The sequence below is a fragment of the Caloenas nicobarica genome, chromosome 5 (genome assembly GCF_036013445.1).
Source record: "Caloenas nicobarica isolate bCalNic1 chromosome 5, bCalNic1.hap1, whole genome shotgun sequence".
Taxonomy (NCBI): Eukaryota; Metazoa; Chordata; class Aves; order Columbiformes; family Columbidae; genus Caloenas; species Caloenas nicobarica.
The window spans coordinates 21,617,037-21,640,933 of NC_088249.1; the positions used below are offsets into that span (position 1 = coordinate 21,617,037).

At 35.4% G+C, this 23,897-nt stretch overlaps 1 protein-coding gene across 1 annotated transcript in view; it reads left to right on the top strand.

The window, feature by feature from the left end:
- Positions 1-23,897, top strand: part of CEP128 (centrosomal protein 128) — a 128,119-nt gene that overhangs the window by 49,402 nt on the left and 54,820 nt on the right. The window contains exons 13-18 of the mRNA XM_065636376.1: positions 866-1,216; positions 6,107-6,757; positions 10,848-11,012; positions 15,557-15,733; positions 19,220-19,279; positions 20,919-21,111. Of these exons, the coding sequence (XP_065492448.1) occupies positions 866-1,216; positions 6,107-6,757; positions 10,848-11,012; positions 15,557-15,733; positions 19,220-19,279; positions 20,919-21,111 (1,597 nt within the window). The remainder of the gene's footprint in view (positions 1-865; positions 1,217-6,106; positions 6,758-10,847; positions 11,013-15,556; positions 15,734-19,219; positions 19,280-20,918; positions 21,112-23,897) is intronic.

A 23,897-nucleotide genomic window follows, 5' to 3' on the forward strand; every position in this document is an offset into this window, starting at 1 on the left:
ATACTGACTAGTATGAAAACAGTTTAAATAGGCCTGAAATACAGAATACTAATGTCGTCATAATAAAATTCAGTTTTGGTAGCGAAGCTTCATTAACTGGTTTCTGAATATGACCTTGCAGAAGGTAGATGGAGAGCATTTTCCTGACTTGCTTATGAGGCTGTTCCGATAAATATCATCAGATTCGAGATAAACAGCGCTTTTTATTTTTGAAATGTGTGATTTTATTCTCTCCCATTCTGTGTCTGTCACATTTCATTCAGTATTGAAACGTCAACTAATGTTGGCTCTAGTATGCTTGCTACATTTTCAAACATTTTTTCACTTTGTTCTCAAAACATCTACCAAGGTGCTGTATTCTTTTGTATTCATCACTGCTTTCCAACATGCCCAGCGTAAAACTGGGTAACACCTAGCTTGTATACTATAGATTACTTTTGTGGTGAATGCTATTCTTTCCTTGTCAATTTCCTTTTTCCTCTCATCTGTTTACATTCATTTCCTTATATCTTTCTATTTGCTTTATTCCATATTTGTCTAGTGTTTAACATATGAGGATTTTGGTAAATGATTCTTTCTCGAACTGAAAATATAAATAAGATAGTCCAGGAGAGGAACAAATGCAGAAAGTGAAATACTGGATTGAGTAACCACGTATTTTATATCTTGTGTTGAAGTTTTTTACCATTGCAGAGGGGGAGATTCTGTGGGCTAATAGGGCTTTCCCTGGTAGTCAAGAAAATCTTTCATGTTATTCATATTTTAGATAGAAATGTAATTTAACATCACTGTATATTGTTTGATAAGGTTTCATATTGCATATCTTGTGATTTAGAATTTTCATGTTTTGCTATTATTATTCCAGATGTTAACATCTGACCTGGAAAATAGGGAGAAGCAGCAGGAAAAAATGCTGGACCAGCTAAAGGAGATAGAGAGTTGCTACAAGGCTTGTGAGAATGGACGTAGACAAACTGAGCTCCAGTCTGCTGAGTTAGCCCAACAGGTTGAAGAGAGTACCAAAGAAGCAGAACGGTACCTCACTGAATTCAAGCATTCAGAGGCACTCAGGCTGGAGAATGAGAAAAAAAGAGAAGATTTGAAGGTGAGAGCACAGGAAACCATCCGCCAATGGAAGCTGAAATGTAAGAAACTGGATCGTGAAGTGGAAAAACAAAATGAAACTATCAACCAACTGATGGACAAGAACAGTCAGGTAAGATTGACTGGTTTTGGTTTTGTGTTTTGTTTTGTTTGTTTTTTTTTTTAATTACCATTTCCGTTTATTTTACAAATGAAGGTGAGGAGTTCGTTTATGCAAACTGTGACTTAAACCACCTGCCTCCTTAAGTTCTGGACCAAATTTTCTGGTGAACTACAAAACATCTAATAGATGGCAATATTTTTTAGCTACTACAGACTTCTACATTATCTTTATCCCATATTTATTCCAGTCTCTTCACTTAAAGCTTTCTCCTTGTAGAGAAGAAAGTTGCTCCATGAATGTTGCTTTTACTTTATCTTTTCGGGTAACAGTTAACTTACCTTATTTTTAGTTATTTTTTTAAAGAAATAATGTGATGATATTTTTTGTAAAAATTTTAATCACATTAAGTAATAACCTAAGTTCAAGTTATGCATTGTCTTATGTAGTGGACAGTAGTCACATCTTTTGAAAGCAGGTGTTTATTTTCATCATGTATGTCAGATTGTTAGCAGACCGTAATGCTGTATGGACTTTAGCACAACTGGTGTATTTTTTTTTAATTCCATTCTGTGTTTAAGCTTTTCTCAGAATCTAGACTTAGTAATGACATCCTTTATTTCAAGTAAAGACAGCATGTTCTGAAATACCATAAGGACTGCAGCTCAGTTTGGATTTGATGTTTGGAGCAGAAAAGTAGATATTTTTTGTTTGAGAATGTACAGAGCTTTTAGCAAAATCTGGGTATTTGAGCAAAAAAGGCACTCTACCTGCATTTGGGATGAACATGCTGCCAATACCTACCATGAAATTCCTAGGTTTTTGTTCGTGTACATAGTCTGTGTTCCTTATATTTTTGTAGCTGCTTTTTAATGCTTTTCATGTATGCTTTCAGCATCTTCCTTGTATGTTTTTTCAGAACTATTTATTTGAAGAAATTAGTTTGAAATTTGATCACGTAACATTTCTGGGCTTTTCATTTGTTTTTGTTCAGTGTGGCAAACCACTTATTCTTTTCTTCTTCCTCCTAAATATTTTCTCAGGAAAATCTATTGGGTCTTTTGTTTTGTTTTCTGACTTAGCAGAATTCCTTGACTTTTCCTGCTCCTGATGCTGCTTTAAAGGCAAGCACTCGCATCAATGTTAATACTCATCATCCTGTCTTGGAATAGTAGTAGAAACCATCATTCTGTTGGTAATGAATCTGAGTCTGTATTTTCCAGTGGCTGGGTCAAAGGTGCCTGTTCCTATAGTGGCTGGTGTAGTGCTAAACATCATGCTGTGAGCATTTATCTTAAGTTACATGTTCTGCTGGTGCAGTCTATCATATTGTATGGCCTATGTTTGTTTTAATAGAGCTTCTTTCACCTCTTCTCACTCTTTTTCTAGTGATGCGCCTCCAATTTAGGTTACTAAATCTGATGGGATTGGGATGGCTCCATGCCGTCCTCTGTTTTGCCCCACTCAAATATTGTGGTTTCCAACAGGTACATGGTGTGAAGTGTGGGAAGTCTGCATTAATCCTGTGGTGTTCCTGATCGAGTAAACTATTCTGAGACGGGTACATGAATGTATGAGCATGGTCAAAGTGCAGAAGTCACAGTGGCGCTAATAACAAGTTGAAATTAATAAACTCTAGCATATCTAAGATGTGACTCCTGGGGTTGCTGTTTCTCTCCTGAGCTACCTAGCATATTCATTATTTTTGGTTATAATTTGCTCTATCCATACCCCAACAATTCATTCCACAGTAATCTTGTTGTATTGGTTAGCCCTAATAGTGGTCTGAGGAAATGAGGTTTGCAAACATTCACAAAGTTGCTCATCACAGAATGTTAGGGATTGGAAGTGACCTCGAAAGATCATCTAGTCCAATCCCCCTGCTGGAGCAGGAACACCTAGATGGGGTTACACAGGAAGGCGTCTAGGCAGGTTTTGAATGTCTCCAGAGAAGGAGACTCCACAACACCCCTGGGCAGCCTGTTCCAGTGCTCTGTTACCCTCACCATGAAGAAGTTTCTTCTCATATTTAAGTGGAACCTCCTGTGTTCCAGTTTGCACCCATTGCCCCATGTCCTATCATTGGTTGTCACAGAGAAGAGCCTGGCTCCATCCTTGTGATGCTCACCCTTTACATATTTATAAAGGTTAATGAGGTCACCCCTCAGTCTCCTCCAAACTAAAGAGGCCCAGCTCCCTCAGCCTTTCCTCATAAGGGAGATGCTCCACTCCCTTAATCATCTTTGTTGCCCTGCGCTGGACTCTCTCCAGCAGTTCCCTGTCCTTCTGGAACTGAGGGGCCCAGAACTGGACACAATGTTCCAGATGAGGTCTCACCAGGGCAGAGTAGAGAGGAAGGAGAACCTCTCTCAACCTGCTAACCACCCCCCTTCTAATACACCCCAGGATGCCATTGGCCTTCTTGGCCACAAGGACACAGTGCTGGCTCATGGTCATCCTGCTGTCCACCAGGAGCCCCAGGTCCCTTTCCCCTACACTGCTCTCCAACAGGTTGTTCCCCAACTTATACTGTTATCTGGGGTTGTTCCTGCCCAGATGCAAGACTGTACACTTGCCCTTGTAATATTTCATTAAATTTTTCCCCGCCCAACTCTGCAGCCTGTCCAGGTCTCGCTGGATGGCAGCACAGCCTTCTGGTGTGTCAGCCACTCCTCCCAGCTTGGTGTCCTCATTGGCTATCTCCTACTTAGGTAAATGGAGGTGTTAAGGAAAGGAAGAAAATCTGAATCATTTAGAAATCATACGTGTCTCTATGAGAGACAAATGAGAAGCAAAAAGTAGAGGAGAGTTGTGAATAACAAGCATGAGGAGCCCCAGAACGCTCTGAAATCACTGCTTATGTAGACATTTGATAGTGCTGTCCACATTGACGTTTTCTTTTTTACATAAGATTCCTTGACATGGGTTTAACCTCTTTTTTGACACAAATACATCAAAATGCTAGATGCAGTCACTTTGGTTTAAGCTGCATTTAAGAAATGTTGTCAGTATTTGTTCCTATTTCAAAAATCATCAGCATCTTACCAATGAGCTTGGGGTAAGTGTCACTCCTGAGGAAAATCTCTTTATTGGAAGATATGTAATACAAATAAACTGTGTCATTGTGTAAGCAAAAAAATACAAACATTACTTCATGTTCTCAATACAAAGTTGTAGACAGTTTCCAAATGAGAATATAATCAATCTAGATGCAGCATTTGTGATAAGCTTCAGGGAACTAGATGAACATAATTTAGCCAACTGTGAAATACACACACAATGAACATACGAGACAAAACTCTATAAAATAAATAACAAAGAAAAAGGAGAAATGGCAGTCTGTTTGCTTTGCTTCATGTTATAGAACTTCGAAGGATTGATTGCAAAGTTTCAGAATTGGATTACAATCATAGCTTGCAATTTTGTGAGATGCTAGAAATATTTTCAGACAATAGGTGGGCTTTAGAAAGATTGTTTAGACTTTCATTCTTTTGGAGTTATTTGGATAATTTGGTTAAAGTCTTGCCTATGTGGTTATCCTTGGTATTGGTTGACAATGGAATTTCTAACATCTTGAGTCTTTTGGAATGTATTTTCTTTGAAGTATGGAACGTAGAAAGCTTTTTAATTTTAATTTTAGTTGTGGGTGCCTTTTTTTTTAGACAAATCATGCAGCTAGAATTACAAGACAGTTTTAGTAAAGTTGAAATACTGAATATTTTTTTCAGAAAAAAAGCCTCATAGTCATTACCACATCTTTTATTATTTTTGTATTTTGTTTTGCTTTGCTTATTCTTCATGTAATTACAAATTGTTTTATGTTTTTAACCTGCACGCTGTTAATCTTGTTAGCCTTTTTGTTCTGGATTATTTCAAATAATTTTGCTATGTCTATAAGAATGTGTACTGCTTGTGGAATTAGTGGAAGTAGTCAGTAAAATTCAGTGTAAAATTTATTTAAACCAGTTTAAAGAATCCAGTAGTTTGTGATACGTCAGGAAAATCTCATGTTGTCCGTTTTATCATTCTTTTTTTTTTTCATGTAATGGAAGTTGTGTGTGTCTTATGATAGATGTACTGTAAATTACTTATTTTAAACACATTAAAAAACCTAAATTATAACTTGAGATAAGAATCAGGAATGATGTGTGTAACATGAGCTTAATGAAATACAGTATTTAGTAACACATGTGCTTGCAGTGCAAACTTTTCCTGTCATTTAGTGTATTTTCAAGGATTTTTTTAACCTGAAATATACCAATGATGAAACCCTAACCCTTAAGCACCTTAGAAAAACAGTGGATTTTTTAATTAAATGTGGCCAATTTTTATTTTGAAGAAGTAGTCTTCATTTCTTGGCTTTGATGCATGAGTGACCCAGGCTTTTAACTGCTAGTTGCTCATCAACTCTGTGTAGTTTCAAAAATCAAGTCGATACACTTCATATGTAATATTTTAGAAAATCAGCAAAACAAGTCAGCCTATGAAATGGACCTGTGGGTAAGGCATGTATGACCAGTAGTCCTCCATGTATTCTGCTGCTGCATTGCAGTATTGTCTCATTTCCTCCGTCTTGCTGTTTGGAAGAACCAACAAAGAAATCCATCTGGGTCTGCAAAGAGGATAAGAAAAGCAAGGGATTAACCAAAACTATCCCTGCTTAGGAAGCTACATGATTTAAGGACAGGTATACATTTGAGGTCACACATGTTCTGTGTCTAAATTTAAAGAAACACTGAATACATTTGAACTGAAGTAATAACAAGCAAAAATTTTGTGTTTTCGTGGAACAAAGTCTGCTAATTGTTCCTTAGACATTAGGAATGTATAAGGACATGCTTCCAACAATTTTCTTGAATTATTACTTTAGGTTGCACTGGATTTCTTTTTCTTCTTTCCTAGGCCCTCAAAGAAAAGGATGACCTCAGAAGTCAGCTCCTATCTGCTATACATCAAATAGAAAACCTTCGGAAAGAGCTGAATGATGTGCTTGCAAAGAGAGCCCAGCAGCAAGAAATCCTACACTGCAAAGAGGTAGAACTGAATGAAATGAAATCTCACCAGGTATCTCTTGAAGAAGAGATCAAAGAAGTTCAAGGTACTGTAAATAAATTGGAAAATGAATTGAAAAAGCAAGTTCTTCTACAAAATCAAATGCAAGCTGAAAAGGAAAACTTGGAGACAGAACTTGCAACTAGTAACTTGATCCATAAAAAAGACCAAGAAAGACTCTTAGAAATGCAAGCAGATGTAAAAAACTTAAGCGCTGTACGTGTGGAACTAACAAACAGAATAGCAGAAGAGGAGAAAGTAAAAAAGGAATTACATAAGAGCCTTTCGGATCTCCAGAAGCAGCAGGAATCTAAGCATGAAGAGATGACTTCAGCTAGCAGGCAGCTGAAGATGGAAAGAGAAGTTCACCAACAGGAGTTGGCAGATCTTAGATCAGAGCTACAAAATGTGAAAATCAAACATGAACAAAACATTCAAGAGCTCATGAAACTCCTTAAACAAGAAAAGGATGATGCAGAGGCTCAGATTAGAATGCTGAAGGTACTTATTTTGAAGAATTCCAATGTCAGACTTTTTTTTTCTCTCCCCCTCCTATTGAGTGATGAAGGTAATAAAGCATGGGCTTTAAAACATTTAACACACATTTTATTGTAGGTCATAATAAAAGTTTAAAGTTCAGAGTAAAAAAAATGTAACAGTAACAGTTTTAGATAAAAAGCTTTTTTTAGTTCAAAAGTAGTGAAACCAGTATGTCTGTGATTAGAACAGCTATGAACAGAGGGAGATACGTGAGGCTGTGATCTGATTCTTCCTTCAACAACTGTTATTTTTACAGTTATAGTTGTGACCCTATTAAAGAACTTGCAGTGTTTCAGGGGTGATGCGTTTTTGAAATGTTTAATTTGTGTAGTGCAAAAACACTGTATCTGGAAATGCTTTCAGAATGTGAGTAGTGATAATGTATAATGCTTGCTAAGGTTAATTTTGATCTTTCTATTTTAAAGAGGTTTTAAAATTTGTTTTCTGTACAATTTCTTGAAAAATGACTATGTTCCTATAGTAAATGATGAAATATAGAATTTTATTCAGGAAGAAACAAGTTACTGTCTTTAGTTTACATCATTTGTTCCTGACTGAAGGCTATTGCATTGGAAAGAAAATGAGCATTTTAGTGGCTTTAATGATCTGAATAAAACTGAAAAGTTGAAGTGGTCTAAGTTGCAGAATCAGCTGTTAACAGTTGTATAAACTATACTTTGCACTTTCATTGAAGCAGTTTTGGTTACATGGTTAAATGTATATGTAAGAGAGTATTTTTTATGTCCTAATAATAATAATTTGTATATTCATATTAATGGAGGGAGTAGTTTTGCAGGTAGGTTGTAAATTACCAATATGGTTTGAGTGCGCTTCTGAAGCACTATAAATGTGCTTTCTACCTTAGTCCCATCAAATTAAAAATTTATTCATGTCAAAATTCTATCAATTTAACCTTAAGCTATGAAATCCTTAATCAAAGCTTAAGTGATTAATTATGTATTTTGTCATAAGTAATATAAGCATGTTTATTTCCTTCTCACAAATATGCAACTAGGTAAAAATGCATGTTTTCCACATTTTTGCAGTTATGAATTGACATTCCTTAGAAAAGGATGTAAATTTAATGTATCATTCATGATATAATAATTGACAATAATTCTTAGGCAATTAGTAACACAGAAAACATTATGAATATAGTTCTTAATGGAAGGATCATTAAAATGAAAATATTTGGACAGCAGTGCTTCACATTGGGCACTTAATTTGTAATGTGTCTAGCATTATTTAAATGACCTATCTGAATATGTGTGGGTTTTTTTGTTGGACAATTGCTTTGAAACTAAGACTGTACATTTAATATCAATGGGAGAGAAGGAAAGTGTATTCTGGATGGTAGTAATCAAAAAATGAGTTGATCGTGACCATGTATTCCTCTTCTATGGAAAGTTCGATCTTGCAGAAAGTGCCTTGATACTGGTACTGATTGTTATACCTAAACAGAATATTTTAAAAAGCCACTTCCCTCTTTCATTTATGGTGCCATGACTTTCCCAGAATCCTTAATCTACATACATTTTTGGTTTGGTGTTGTTTTTGTGGTGGTGGTGTGTGGTTTCTATTGTGTGGTGTTTTGTGTTTGTTGTTGTTGTTGGTTTGTTTTTTTAAAACAGAGACAAGCAGAAGGCTTGAGGGAGATGAATTTTGTAAGATATTAGGTTAGGAAACTTTTTTTAGAAGTATATGAAATTATAAGGCACAACCTTCTCTTGATTTAAAGACTGTAAGAGAAAGTGAAACAAAATAGAAAATCAGGGAAGATCTGGTAAGAACATGTCATTGTGCTGCTGATTTGGTTACTTTTTGCCTGAACTCATCATTACATTGCAATTGGGTTTCACTTTTATGGATGTACTTTTCTTCCAAATTAAGGTAAACTTAGCATGCATTTTATCAAATTATATTTGAATATTGCAGTTTTAGAGTAGAGTTTAGGAAAATACAACAGAAGGGGAATTTTTTTATTTTTTTTTTCGGAATGGTAAGTTTTGGGTTTTTATTGTGCCCAATAATCACTTGTCTCCTACTGTTGCTGTAATATTCTTGACCTTATTTATGCCTCAGCCTCATCCAGCCTTTGTAACTGCTTTTGGGAAAGAATATACATAACCCTGTCCAGAGGTTATTAAAGTTAGTGTCTTAAAAATAAAGGTCAGTTGGGAGAGAACTGGGGAGTAAAGGGAAATTTAACACATTTATTTTATTAAGACTCAAAGCCTTAACCAGAGGAGGAATTTTGGTGAGTTACTTTCAGGAAACCAAGGCTGCAGAGCAGTGTTTCTAGGACTAACTGCTGCATAGATCATAAAAAGAAGTGACTTTTGATGCTCATTGTTCTTCCCTCTCTTGCTTCCTCTTCCACTGGATTGAAAAATTGTAAGGTAGATAGGAATTTTTTGGGGTAGCAGAGGAGGTACCATAGGAACATTGTATTTTGAAGTAGAATTGGAGATGAACATAGAATTTCGTACAAGATGTCAGTGTTGAGAGGGATCTTACTGTCTCAGTACTGAGATTCTGGTGCTTCAGCTTTTAATTCTGTTTCTGCTAGAACCTCCTAAAGGAGTCCCAAAGAATGTCTCTATAATGCCTTTTTAAAATTATTTAAAATTATAGATAAACTATGCATGGGAAATTAAGTGGTTTGCTTAGTGGTCCCCAGTCAGCTATATGTTCAGAAGGTCTGAATCTGACCCCTAATTTTACTACAGGTCCTCATCTGCTTTAAAAATATCCTTATTCTCTTAGAATAATGAAATACAAAATGTGCTCATGCCTGACAGCACTTTCAAGTATTAACCTTTAAGGTGAGGTTATGTAGAGATATGTATCTATACATATAAAGTTGTGTATATATGCATATTTCTTTTTGAATTGTTTCCTATACATATACCAAGTGGGTGTAGTTCTTTTTCTCCTGAAGATTATCAGATGTGGAAAATGGGTTCAATCCAGATCAATTAAATTATGCTCACATCTGCCATGCCCATACTGGAAATTAATAAAAAATTTCTCCATTATGTCTCAAAAGTAACATAAGTGAGGAATTTGATTCTTGGATTATCTCCATCTGTATAGACATTATAATGCAATTACCTTTAGTAGGAAGTGCAAAGTTGATTTTTATAAGCATATTCACAGAAAATGTTTTAGGCATTGCAGACTTTGTGTCTATAAGTCTTTGTGGACTTAAGACACCAAAATTCTTTCTCGGAATAGTTCTTCAGAGGAGCTTTTGTACTCTGTTAGCTCTGGTGTCTAAATTAACTTGTAAAATTCTTCCTCATAAAAGTTATATTTATAGTGTAATTGGGAGAACAGAATTTTTGTTTTTCCTCAGGAAGGAATTTACTCTGCAGGCTTATTTTTGTGTATAACTGCATCCCACAATTCATCTCTTATAATATGTAGCTGGTTTTGAGTAATATGTGTGGTGTTTGGTGGTTTTTTTTCATTTTTTAGATAATCTAGAGAATTTCTCAAATCTGTCAGTTCCAGTTAGTTATCTTTTACACTGGAAAGTCAGTATACTTTATTTACTCACCTATTTAGGGCTTTCAAATCCATTGAATTTTTTCTTACTATTTCTCTCTAATGTTTCATGAATAGCATTAAAACCACACATTTCTAGAAGTTAAAAATATCAAATCTTTTCAGGTATTTCCCTGCAGATATAAATTTAACATTATATCCTGAAATGAAATGATAGTTCTAGACTTTCTGATTCCAAATTATTTCAGTAATGGAAAAGCTGCAGAGAGCTTCTTAAGATGATGTAAACTGATGAGTGTAGCAGAGTTGAAATGCAGGCTCTGAGACTTCTATTTGTTGCTTTTAAAACACTGCACGGTTCTAGAACTCTGTGATACATGTTTTCCATGTTCAGATGATTCCTCTTAATATAACTTAAACGTAAAAAATTAAATAGAATTATCCTTCTGTAGTAGTGTTCCATGGATTTGAAACTCTGCAATCTGGGAATGTTTTAAAATAACCCATAAAGTGACCTTATATGTTTTCCCATTACCATCAGATGGAACTTGTAGAAGAGAAAAACATAATCAAGACTCAATGTCGACAACTGGAGAAGATAAAAATTGAGTGTGATAAATTGACAGAAGAATTATCCCAAAATGAAGAAGAAAATATAAAACTCAGACGGAAATGTGAGTTTGTAAAACAAGAACTGGAAAAAAAGGTAAACTTACCTGGTTTTAACCAGGACTTGTCAGTCTCTCTGCTGATAAATACCTAAAATAAATGAGGAGTTATAGAAATACATGGTAAACTTTAAATGGAAAAAACACATGTACCTATTAAAGAATACACGCAATCATACTGTACTGTACAGTTTCTATATAAATCAAAGAAGGCAAAAGTGCTTTGGCCAAGTTGTGAATTTTATCCCTCCAAAGATTTGCTAGTATCATTTAGGAGCAGAATTATAAGTCCTGTTGCCTGCCCTGGTTCTAATAGAGGTAACTAACAAATGTTTAACCAAACACTTGTGGTTTTCTTCACATTTCCTTAAAGTTGCAGTGCAGTTATGAATACTTTAGAGCTAATTTGAAGTAGATAAGCAATGTAAGCACAGTAAAAGAAATTCTAAATAACTTGATGAAAATTTTGTTCTGTTTAAATATTTAAAACCTGGCAAGTTTTTAAAGAAATTCACATCCCTCTCTTATACTGTCATTGTATTTCTAGAGATAGATACTGTCTGCCAGCCATTCTTGTTGCCTAGTGTTCTGGTTATTAATATTTACCATCAAATATTAATTCACAACCTGGAATTGTCAGCCTGTCTTTTCAAAAATCTAGTGATAAATACAGAGTTGCTGAAGAATTTTATTTTGTAACTCCTCTTTCTGCTTTCTTGAGTTCTACTTATTTTCCATTATTGGTTTCACAGCATTGCTTTTCAATAATTTCTCTTAACGTGAATGTATTTTACATTTACTGTTTTATATCTTAAATTCCTCTTTCTGCAACATTGTTATTTCAGATAAATATTTCTGTATATGGAGGAAGTTTTACCTTCTCTGATGTAAAGCCACATACCTGCCAGTATTTGATTAATTCATATTAAGACAACATTGAAAATAATTGTTTCTAATCTTTGACGAATTTGTTTTCCTAAATTAAAATCAAGAAAACAAACAAAGAATTGTGCATCCTGTGGGAAATGGCTTATAAATTTTTCATTATATCCTGATTTTTAAAAAGTAGATATTTTATCCTCTAGCTGGAAGGTTCTCGCTCTGTGTTGTGCAGATTTTGGCTGGGGTAGAGTGTTTTCTTCATAGTAGCTGGTATGGGGCTGTGTTTCGTATTTGTGCTGGAAACAGGGGCTTATACAGAGCCAAGGCCTTTTCAGCTTCTCAAACCACTCACCAGTGAGTAGTCTGGGGGTGCACAAGAAGCTGGGACACAGCTGGGACAGTTGACCCCAGCTGACCAAAGGGATATTCCATACCATATGATGTCATGGTTAGTGTGTAGAGCTTGTGAAGAAGGAGGAAGGGGAGGGATGTTTGGAGTGATAATTTGTCTTCCCAAGTAACTGTTACATGTGACGGAGCTGGGCTGTCCTGGAGATGGCTGAACACCTGCCTGCTGATGGGAAGTGGTGAATGAATCCCTTGTTTTGCTTTGCTTGTGTGCATGGCATTTGTTTTACTTACTAAACTGTCTTTATCTCAACCCATGAGTTTTCTCGCTTTTCTGATTCTTTCCCCCGTCTCATTGGAGAGGGTGAGCGCTGTGTGGTGCTGAGTTTCTGGCTTAGATTAAACCACGACATATGTCAATTTAGTAATTTCTCATCCTTGGGAAAATAAATTTGTTTGTATTGGCAGTTATATTAACATGGTACAAGAGATTTGTTCATTCATTTCAGATGGACCGCTGAATACTCAGGTAATTCATTAGCTAAATAGTTTCAAACTATTTAAATCAGATAAGAGGCCCATAGATATTGTAGATCCTTTGTGGCTTTTCCAGTTTTTCAATTTAATTTTTGATGTTTTAAGCGAAGTGCACAATATCACTTAGGTGTTGAGCTTAAAATCTAATGGGCTTATTTTGAATGTAGATAAAGTGATTGGAAATGCTATTAGCTCATTTTGTCATGCATACTTATATTTTCAGCATCTGCTGATTGTCTGTCAGCCAGTATGCTGTGACTACTAGCCCTGAGAGAAAAATGTTGTGGTGGGTGTTTGTGTGTGGTTTGTTTGGTTTGTGGTTTTTTTGTGTGTTTTGGTGTGTGTTGTGTGGGGTTTTTTTTAGTTTGGTTTTGTTTTGTTTTTTTTGAAAGTATGAGAAAATCTTAAACCTGGCATTTCTCTTACCTTGTTTAACTGACAGGAAGTGCTTTAAAATCTCAACTTGTCAGACTAATAAGAAGTTCCTCAAATGAAAATTCAAAATGGATTTTTCCTAGATTGGGCATTTAGTGTTATAATTAAGGAAATGTGTTTGTAGGACTGTACGTAGTCTTCCGCAGTCAGTTGTAAATTAGCTCCAACCTTACCTAATATTGGGAAGATAGACTTTTTGGACCGAGGTGATCTTTTATCTCTAAGCTGAAAAACAATGGAGAATCTTTTAAGTACACAATCATGTGGTCTCAACCTTTGAAGGTATTAATAAATGCAGATGGAGAATTCCACTTGATTGCATTAATTGGTTAACTTAGGAGCGTATTTACTATTGTGGTTTTATTGTCAGAAGGGATGTTAGGCTGGGAGAAGTGATAATATTACCTCTTGAGAAATCTCATCATAGCTGTCATATTGTGATAATCACAGAAGCCTACTGTGTTTCAAAAGAATTCTCTTTTTTCCAAACTTTTTATACTTAAAGTGTCATTCTGTCACAAGCACAAATAGTAATTCAAAGAAACATAGGTAATATAGCTTGGAATTTTTTTTTTTCAAGAAAGGTAAAGGGGCAGAGAATAATGTTAAAATTTTCTGTTTCCTTCTGTGCACTTCTGAGTTATTAGTGACTTCATTTATCCTGTAGGCTCTGAAAGTAGAACGTTGAGGAGTGCTAGCACACTCAGAAAATCAAGCAGACAAAAACTAAAGGAAAAAAGTGAGTTTAAATACTCTCTTTTAGTCGTGGTCTTTGAGAGTGAAATTTGGCATCTGATGGACAGCATTCAGTTAATAATAGCACGGAATACTGATACTGGAAGCAGATATAATACAATCTTATTACCTTCAGAATACTCATCTAGATCAGAACTGCTATTTCAGCTCCCATATGAGTGGTACATAAATACTGGAACCTGTGCATATTAAAAATTCCTGTTATTCCTTTAGTTTGACATAGCTACTGTCTAACTCAAGTATTCTTGTGTGAATTAAATGAAAAAAAATCACGCTGCTTATCAGGTATAGCTTTTCCATATGTGAAGGTCACCTATATGAAAAAAAATCTCTTTTTGCTAATAGATTTAACAGCTATACATACATATGTATACAACCTCCTGAAAGGAGGAGGAGGTTGTAGCCAGATGACAAGTGATAGGACAAGAGAAAATGGCCTCAAGTTGTGCCAGGGGAGATTTAGATTGGATATTAGGAAAGATTCACCGAAAGGGTTGTGAAGCATTGGAACAGGCTGCCCAAGGAAGTGGTTGAGTCACCATCCTTTGGAGATATTTAAAAGATGTGTAGATGTGGCACTTAAGGACATTGTGTAGTGGTGGACTTGGCAGTGTTAGGTTTACAGTTGGACTTGATAATTGCAAGGGTCTTTTCCAAGCTAAATTATTCTAAGATTCCATATGTGTCCCATTCACAGAACTTGTATGTTAGAGATTACCTTGTTCCACAGTGGTGTCTCGTGAGAGCAGTGTATGAAGATTTCTAACAAATACAATTTAAAGAATCACATCTTGTCATTGCAGAGGTCCATAATTAATAATTTTTCAGAATTATTATTCTCGCTTTTCTCAGCATCTTCAGTGTGCTTGCACATACTCAGATGTTCCATGTTGAAGTGTTTACCCTTTGCTGCATTACATCTTCCTGATCTCAGCAGTGGACAGATGTGAACCAATTTCCCTTCTTCTTACAAGATAGTTTTGTTATATTAATTACAATGCATAATTCAATATATTCTGTAACAAAAAAGCTGCCGGGTTCAGTTTAATGTGATGGCTCTATCACAGATATAAAGGAAGAGAATCTGAATTTTAAAAAGATATATAACGTATTTGATTGTCTTTCTGACATTGGATGGTAAGATAAAATGCTTTCCTTGTTGCCAGTCACTGTCCTATAAGAAGTTCTTTGAATACTCTTCCTTTGAGAACATATTGACTGCCAATGCAGGTTTCCTTCAGGGGCCTCTTTTTGTGATGACAGAGATTAGATGCCTGTAACTGGTTCAGGGCAAAAGAAGAATATTTGTTGTGGGCGCTCTCTCTACTCATGAAAAAGAGATTTATAATAGAATGTCTGGTTTTGACTCTGAAAATAGGCTCTGAGCTTGTTGGGTTTGGATGCGGTAGCAGTTTCTTCATAACTGATTTACAGAAGAATGAGGAGAATCAAGAGAGGAACTTATGAGTATTCTTAGAAAATATTATTTTCCATGGCAGGGAACTGAACTCTGTGCGTGAGTGAGTATAGTATGATTATAAGATTGAAAGATATATTGCTAATGATGCATGTTATATTAATAATGCAATAATTTCTTTGTTTTATTTTCCCTCTTTCACTCCAGGATAAACAGATCAGCAATGAAGAAGATCATTTGAGAAGGATGGAGGAGGCCAGACTGCAGTTTAAGGATCAGCTGCGTCACTTAGAAATGGAACAGGAATCCATTCTCACCATGATAGGAAGTGAAATTGATGCTGCTTGTGAAATTTTTTCTCGGGACTCTGTGGAGAAATTCAAAGTAATTCTAAGTTTTAAGTATGCTCCAGATTTTGTTATTTTCTTAATGAATGTTTGTGGCAGGACTTGCATGAACTGTTGTCGCCTATCACTTAATTGGTATAGATAATTTATGGACAGTCGGATTGTGGATATTTAGATTTAGATGGTAGAGATGCACGTTGCTAGGTATTAGAGTGGGATACTATCAAGATCTGCCCATGTGTTAATCCTCAATGCTTTCTTTTGACAGTATTTTTTTTGGTGAGAAATAGTTCTCCTTTTGTTTGCTTGTGTGAAAGGACTTTACATCAGCCAGAATTTTGAGTCAAGTTTTCTTAGGCCACCTCCTTAGAGATGAGAAATCTCCAAGACAGACCTAAAATGCTTTTAAAATTGTGAAAAAAGAAAGAAAGGTTTTATTAAAAACTCATTTAGATGCACCTGCCCCCGCGCCCGCCCCCCCCCCCCCCCCCCCCCCCCCCCGCTTTTTTTATTTTAAGCAGAGAAATAAATGCTGGAAGTGAAAAAAAATCACTTCCTTGTGTGCAGCAGGTCCTTGTATCCAGAAAACTCAGACTCAAAGTTTCAGAAACTTGTAGCTTGCTGTAACTTTCTTTTTTTCCTTCTTTTACTTCTCCTGCAGCCCCATTAGCTTTTTTCCTGAGCAGTCTCATTTGCTACCCAGGGACAGAACCCTCTCTTCCTTCCTCCAGATGATTCTACACGACTAATCCTATTAACTCGGTATTGTACACTGAGAAAAAAGAAACCAGACAGTCTGACAGCTTGTTGCCACGCTCGCTGGCATTGTGAGTATATCACAAGTGCTTGGCCTGGTGGCTTTTTAGCCTTAGCTGTAACCACAGAGTATGCTCAGATTATACCTTTTTGTCTTGCTATTTAAACAGAGCATGCTTCCTACTTTAAAAGTCCACGGCCACTTGACTGGACTGCGCTGCTTGTGAAAAAGAAATTTTCAGCATTGACTCAAAGACCATTATATTTTAAATATTTTTTCTTTTATTTTCTATTTTAAGCTTGTCTCCTCACCTGTTTTGTTTGAAGGTGTGGAGAGAAGTCACTTTGTTTCAGCCTTGTAGCATGGTAGTTCCTTTTTCTCGACTTAGCTGTGGAGTTGGGATGTTTCAGCCAACAAACAGATGAGAAATCTAAGAAAATGTATTTCACAAACAAGCTTTCTCCTCTGTATCCTTACAGATCAGTCTTTTTTTAAGTCTTTGTGATCTGCTGTAGTTGCCAGATTCTTGATCATTAACCATGACGTCTTGGACTTGCTTCCCAGCTCTTGCAGAGTTTTTGTCTTCTGAGTAAAGTTTTGCTGATTCCTGTTTTCACGATTCTCCTTATTTATCCCCTTTGTTTATCACTGGCAAACTTCAAACAGATTTGAATCTGAATTTTTGACTGGACAGCTAATGTGAAAACAAATGTTACACAGTTTTGTGGTGTCTGGTCTGAATTTTCTTTTTCAAAGGTAAGAAGTTTCCTTTGTTATATTGTTCCTCTGCCCAGTACTTTAGGTATTGCCAATGTTTCTAAAAGGTTTCTGACAAGTTCTTTACTTCAAAAAGTTACCATTGCAACTGAGGTGAACAATTAGGAATTCACTGGATAAGTACTTATATTCAGAGAACTTAAACACCAGGCTTAATCTTCTCCGGAAAATGTACTGGAGTTTTTATAATCATCACTTACTGGTGTTCTAAGCAAAGAATTCCACATATTTTGTTCAGATTTATTTTGCTAATCAGTCTTTTGTAGTGTGAAATCTTATGCTTGCAAATAACTACACCAGTTATTCTTAAACTATAAACTGAATACTGCCTTCTTTGAATATGGTTGCACAGAATGAGGTTTGCTGCCACGAAGTCACAACTTCTGGGTGTGCATCTCTTTGTGAAGTCGTGGTCAACTTGCCTACTAAAGCTTTTCTTTTCAGCTGTGTCCTTATGTGGTGATAATTGTCATGTAAAACATATGTATTTACATAATTAGATGGGGCTGTTTAGACGCCTTTGGTCTCAGTTTCGTTAATAAAGCCTAGATAAATATAATACCTCTTAATGAGATATTTACAAAAATTACTAGACCAGGACTAAAAATACATAATGACTTGCCAAATTGCAAAATATAGTAAATTAAAAACAAAACCCACGTAAAACCATTAAATTAGAGAAAGGCACAATGTAGTAATCATGGGATAGGACCACATGAGAGAAAAGATGAGCTGGACATAAGATAAGTTTACTTGAGTTTGAATGGATTTCAGTTGAGAGAGCTGTGTATGAGAGTTTTTTCTTCTTGTGTATCAACTCAAAGTGGGGAAAAAACCCCCTGCATTATCACTAACTTTTTAGTACATGCTATAGAAAACATATGTAGAAGTACCTTTAAAACAAGTTTAACATAGTTCAGTTTAAATGCAGAAAAAAAGACGTTTCACATTTTCTCATTGTACGAAGTATTAATGAAGCCTTCCAGCCCAGTTTATCTTCTTTTTATCCACTTAGGCAGAACAAGAAAACTGAAATATTTACTATCAGATATTCAAGCAAGTGATTTGTCATTTTTGTGAAAACACTAAGACCATCATATCAAAGCATAATTTAAGGATTTTGGGGGTTTGTCCTTTTTTACTTTTTGATAAGACATTTATGATGCTGCAAATGGTATTTCTGTAGACATACTGATAACAGTTCAGTGACTAATGATAATTGGTAATACTAGTTCTGGTTTATGTGCAGCCACTATTGTTCTGCAGAATGGAAGAAAAAAGAGTTGAATGACCTTGAAGCTGGTCTTTTCTTAAGAAATCGTCATTTTAAAGTAGAGGCTGATTGTATTCTTTGGAAATAATATTTTCAAAGAAGGACAAACAGTTTCAAACCAAGAATATATACCTTCATGCAGACCTATGTTTTGGTGATGTTTGAAACACATCATTGTAGTGATTCTTAGGAGAAAACTATACAGATTCATAATACAATAACTTATTTTTGTTGCAACTAAAGTTGCACCTTTTAAAAAAATTTGTATCAGTTTGCATAAGTGACAGGACAAGAGGAAATGGCCTCAAGTTGCACCAGGCAAGGCTTAGATTGGATATTAGGAAAAAATTCTTCACGGGAAGGGTTGTCAGGCATTGGAACAGGCTGCCCAGGGAAGTCGTGGAGTCTCTATCCCGGGAGGTGTTTAAAAGGCGTTTAGACGAGGTTCTTAGGGATATGGTTTAGTGCTAGTTAGGTCATGGTTGGACTCTGATCCTGGGGATGTCTTCTAACAGAAGTCATTCTATGATTCTGTACTTTAAAATGTGACAAATTTATGTAGAAATAGTTCTATTAAACCATTTACAGATATGATTTCCAAGCTGGATTTTTAGCAAACAATATTTGATGATTTTTCCAGTAAGCAGGAAAGACTGTTCTTTTTGTCTCTAATTCCTGTTTTTATGCCTATTTCTTTCTCCCATACTATTCCATAGGCAATATCACTTATGCCAACGGTGCTGAATGATCCTCATCGCTGGTTAGCAGAAACAAAGGTAGTAGTCAAACCTTCTGAAATTTTACTGAATAAGCTAATATCCAACATTTGTAATTATTCAGTTGAAAGTGTGTTTGAAAAGGCACTACAAAGTGAAAAGGAAAAACAATAGCATTCCATTGGCAAGAATTCTGATATTCCCAGACTGTTATTTCAACTGGTAGAATAATTTTCCGCATTTTGCTATCAACAAGAAATAGCCGTCTCTATAGCAAAATAAATAGTAATGCTGTTTTTACAAAAAAATGCATTGAAGTAACTGCAGTGATAGCCTTTATATCTGGTTCAATTATTTTCAGTCAAGAAAAACATGAGAATGTAGTAAACAGGTTAAGTTTCTCTTACAGGGTTATAACAAGGCAAGAACAATTTTAAATAAGGCTGTTATTTATTAAATCTAAAGGGTATTAGACTGAATTCTTGGACAATGAATTATTTTTCTTCCCTCTTTATCTGAAGCTTTTGAATGCTGTAATGTGGGTGCACACATGCTTGAAAACTTCTTCGAAGTGATGACTGGTAACTTAACAACCCTTGCCTGTCATTTTGCAGGTTTCCTCCTGCTCCCCCGACTCACACGCATAAACGTATTTCTTATCCAGTATCTTTTAAAAAAAGGAGTAAGTTTCTCCTGATCGAAGTGGTTCATGAGAAACTGTAGAAGACATGCTTTTTTTTTTTTCTTCATGTAAAAAAAACCTCAAAGCCACAGGAAAATTGACTTAAGGAAAATTGCAACTGTTTCCATGTAAGATAATTTAAGGTTATTGATGATATATGGTCTATGTAAGACCTGTAGATTAAGAAAGACTGCCACTATAGATAGCAGAGATAAGATTGGAATCAAATGAGAAATGTTATGCAGGGAGTATTTTCTTCATTTAAAAAAGTGACACTGACATATTATTAAAAAGACCTTTCAAAGAGCACCTGATAATCATTTGCATACATTTATCACCTAAGTTCCTTTGGCTGCTAGAGGGAAGTCTAGAATGAATGACTACCTAAAATCCACCGCCAACCTCTTTTTAAATTTTGTTTTAAGTAGGCAGTGAAAGTATTTTCTTTTACCACTTCTACATTTACTATATTGACTATGACCTGTCTTGTCTATGAGTTCCTTTCTTTTTCTTCTGCATAAATCTTTAATATTAACCTTTGCTGACCAAAAAAGATCAATGTCACTTTTTTTCAGAATGGATAAATGCTTTAAATTCCATCAACATAGAACAGAGAGAGAAAGGTGTTCCGAAAGGAAGAAGTATCTCTTGGTGTCCGTGTATACGCTAATTCAAAAAACCCAGAAACAGAATATGCTAAACCAAAAAACCCAGAAAACAAACAACAAACCAAAAGAAACAAAACCCAAACCAAACAAAAAAACAACAACAAAAAAACTCCATAAAAACCCAAATCTGCTTACTGCTTCTTCACAGCCAATTATCAGCCAAAATACATCTGTCGTTTGAGAAGGTCAACATATGTTCTCTTAATATATCTGAATGTCCCATTTTATTGTTGTTATTCAGTAATAAGTACAAATGAGTATCTGTGACTCAAAAATAATTTGATCAGTTAATATTTATGTATTCTTATTTGCATTAGAATTCTTTTTATTGTCCCTTTTTTTAACATAGACCAAGCTTCAGTGGCTGTGTGAGGAAGTAAAGGAGAGAGAAAGTAAGGAAAAAAAGCTGCGATGCTACTTACTGCAGAGCCGAGAACAGCTCAAGCACTTTACACAGATGAAGGAGGCTGAACATCAGTCTCTCTTTAAACAGATAAAAAAGCAAGAAAAACTTCTGGAAGAAGTTCACAGAGAAAAAAGAGGTATGTTGCTGGTTGCATTTTTGTTAATAAAAGGGAGGAAGAATTTTAAAATTCTACTAATTTTAATTCCTATGGCACATTCGCATGTATTTTATCAACTTTCCATCCCTAGGTATCATTGTCTAAATGCATAATGGTAGATTAAAAAGTGTAATATAGCTGATGTTGAGAAGTCCGTAACCAAAGGAACTGGAGCCAGAGGTTTTATATGAGAAGAGAGGAGGGAAGAAATGTCATATGAGGTTAATTCTTGGCATTAAGGCATAACATTATCTCAAGATCTGCACTGGATGTTTTGAGAATATTACCTCTCCAGTGCCTGCATATGTGTGTATGCCTGGTTGCACTGTCCCTCTAAGGTACTATCCCAGCAGAAGAGCAAGTTTCTGAATGCATCAGGAAAATGTGGATAGCTAGGAATCTTACAGGTAGAGCTAGAAGGAATTTGATCAAAGGAAAAAGAGATGAAGCCAGTGCGTGAAAATGATCACTGAGAAAACAGGCTAAATGACACAGGGTCCAGAGATCACAATTTCCATATTGAAATAGATCTTTGGTTCCACCTCTTTCACATAAAATTTTATTGGAGGGTCTAACTAAGCCTGAAAAAATGGAAGGCTTCAGGGTGAGGAGACTGTATTTTGACATCTGTAAGTGTCTGTTGCTAACCTGAACTGTGGAGGAGAATAAAGTACTTCTGTTTAAAATTTGCAGGTAGGTAAACCTTGAGAACTAATAACGTGCCGTATGGGTTGATGTAGTGTGTACATAGGGCTGACTTGTCGTTGGTTTGCATCTTTTTATGTAAAATGTTAGAACGCTATTTGCAAACCTCAAAGTGTCATGGTGCGATCTTTCATTGTATTCTATGGCTTCATTTTCCAAAAGAAGGCATCACCTCTCAGGTTTTTTCTTGTGTTTTCTTTAAAAACTTTGTTCTGGCTTTCATTCAGCACTCAATACTGATAATGGTGGGCTATTTTTTTTTGGTCAGACAGAATAAGTACTCTTTTTAATAATTTTAATAGTAGTCATTTTGTATTTAGATTGTAGACTCAGATTAGAGGAGAGTAAACTTTTAAGTGTAGCTATAGTTTTTCATAGCTGACTTGAATATTATTGAAAAAGTTTTGTGAAATATTGTAGCAAAAATAAAACAGTAGCAAAACCAAATAAAAACATTCTTTTAAATATTTTATAGAACAATGCAGGTTATTTGCTTTACTAGAATAGTAAGATCCTATCAAGATTTTCTTCTTCCACTTACAAAGAAGTTTGAAAGAGAACATGCTTTGATCTTTCAAGCTTGAATGTTTCTATTGTTATCCTTCATTTGTTTAATATGATATCTCCAAGACCCTGATATAATATTAATAGCTTTTTAGTGTTCTTTGATTTGCATAATTATCTGCTAAGATGATCTCCCTGAATCCTTATTTGCCATTTTAAGTGCATAGGAAATAAAGCAAACCTTATTTAGTTTTTAATTCTACTGTACCTAATTTGGCTTAGGCTTTGTGGAAAATTTCACAGGCTGTATTTAAATTTCAAGCTATAGGCGACATTATCATGGGAAATTCTTAAACTGAAGAGAGTGGTAAAAAGTAATGCTATTCACTGCGCATAATCTCATACCTTCTAGTAATAAGGGCCACTCCTTTATTCCCTATAGGTACACTCAGTTCCATTTGTTACTTCACATATTACAATTTCTGTAATTCTAAGTAAATTATGTTCTATTCTGTCTACTTCTAGAGGCAGATGCTGGTTAACAGTAGGTGAGAAAAAGGAAATAAGTCACGTAGTTTTTGAAGTTTGCTATGTAACACAAAACAGTAAACATACTTTTAAATTCCAAAGACAGGATGAGAAATAGGACTTATAAGCAGATAACAAACAGGCTGCTGACAATGCAGGTGGGGTTGGGTGTAAGGCCTGGGGTCAGGATATGTGCGCACGCTGAGCATCCAGAGCCACGTAGGTATGAAGACAGCAGCAGAGGAAGGTGGGTAACTTTGCTGTTGGTGGGTTTTCCCAAAACATCCTCCTTGCTGTCTTCACTTAAGAGTATTCATATAAGATGTTTTTTTTATATTTCTGACTAAACAATTAATGGTAATGAAGTTTACTGTTTTATAGGGAAATAGGGAGTCACGAGTGTTTGTAGGTAACTATCAAGCAACTTACTGGTTCTTCACACTCCACCCTTTTTAATAAGATAGTTTGAAACCTGGCCATGTAATGTGGTAGAGGGTTTTTTTGGTTGTGTTCTTTTTATTTTTTTGTTATTGAGTGCTGCCACAAAAACAGTATTGGAGGAGAGAAGCAGTTATTTCCATTTACAAATCAAATTAATTATGTACCCAGTTAAATTTGCACATGTGAAGACTATGTTTATGATTCACTTAATCATATTTTAATTTTAATAATAATTAATAATTTTAATTTTATTAGATCTAATAGTCAACAGGTTTTGTGGATACAGGTGAAGTTACGATTTGACCCAGAAGCGGTGTGTTTATTTAGCTTTAGCTGCTGTGGTGTCACAGGCTTTCCAGCAGTAGGTTCTCTACTCTTAATAGTATTTAAGACTCTAAAACAAACATTTACCAAATGAATAATTAGAGACAGAGAAATGAAATACAACTGAGATTTACCACCGGTATTCTGAGCCCAACTTCCTGGTATTTCATTCATTTGATAAGATGGCTGGCAATTACCAAATAACTGATAGATATTACAAAAGACATAGTATGGCCATCGTCTGTGTAGCATTCGATGTGGGA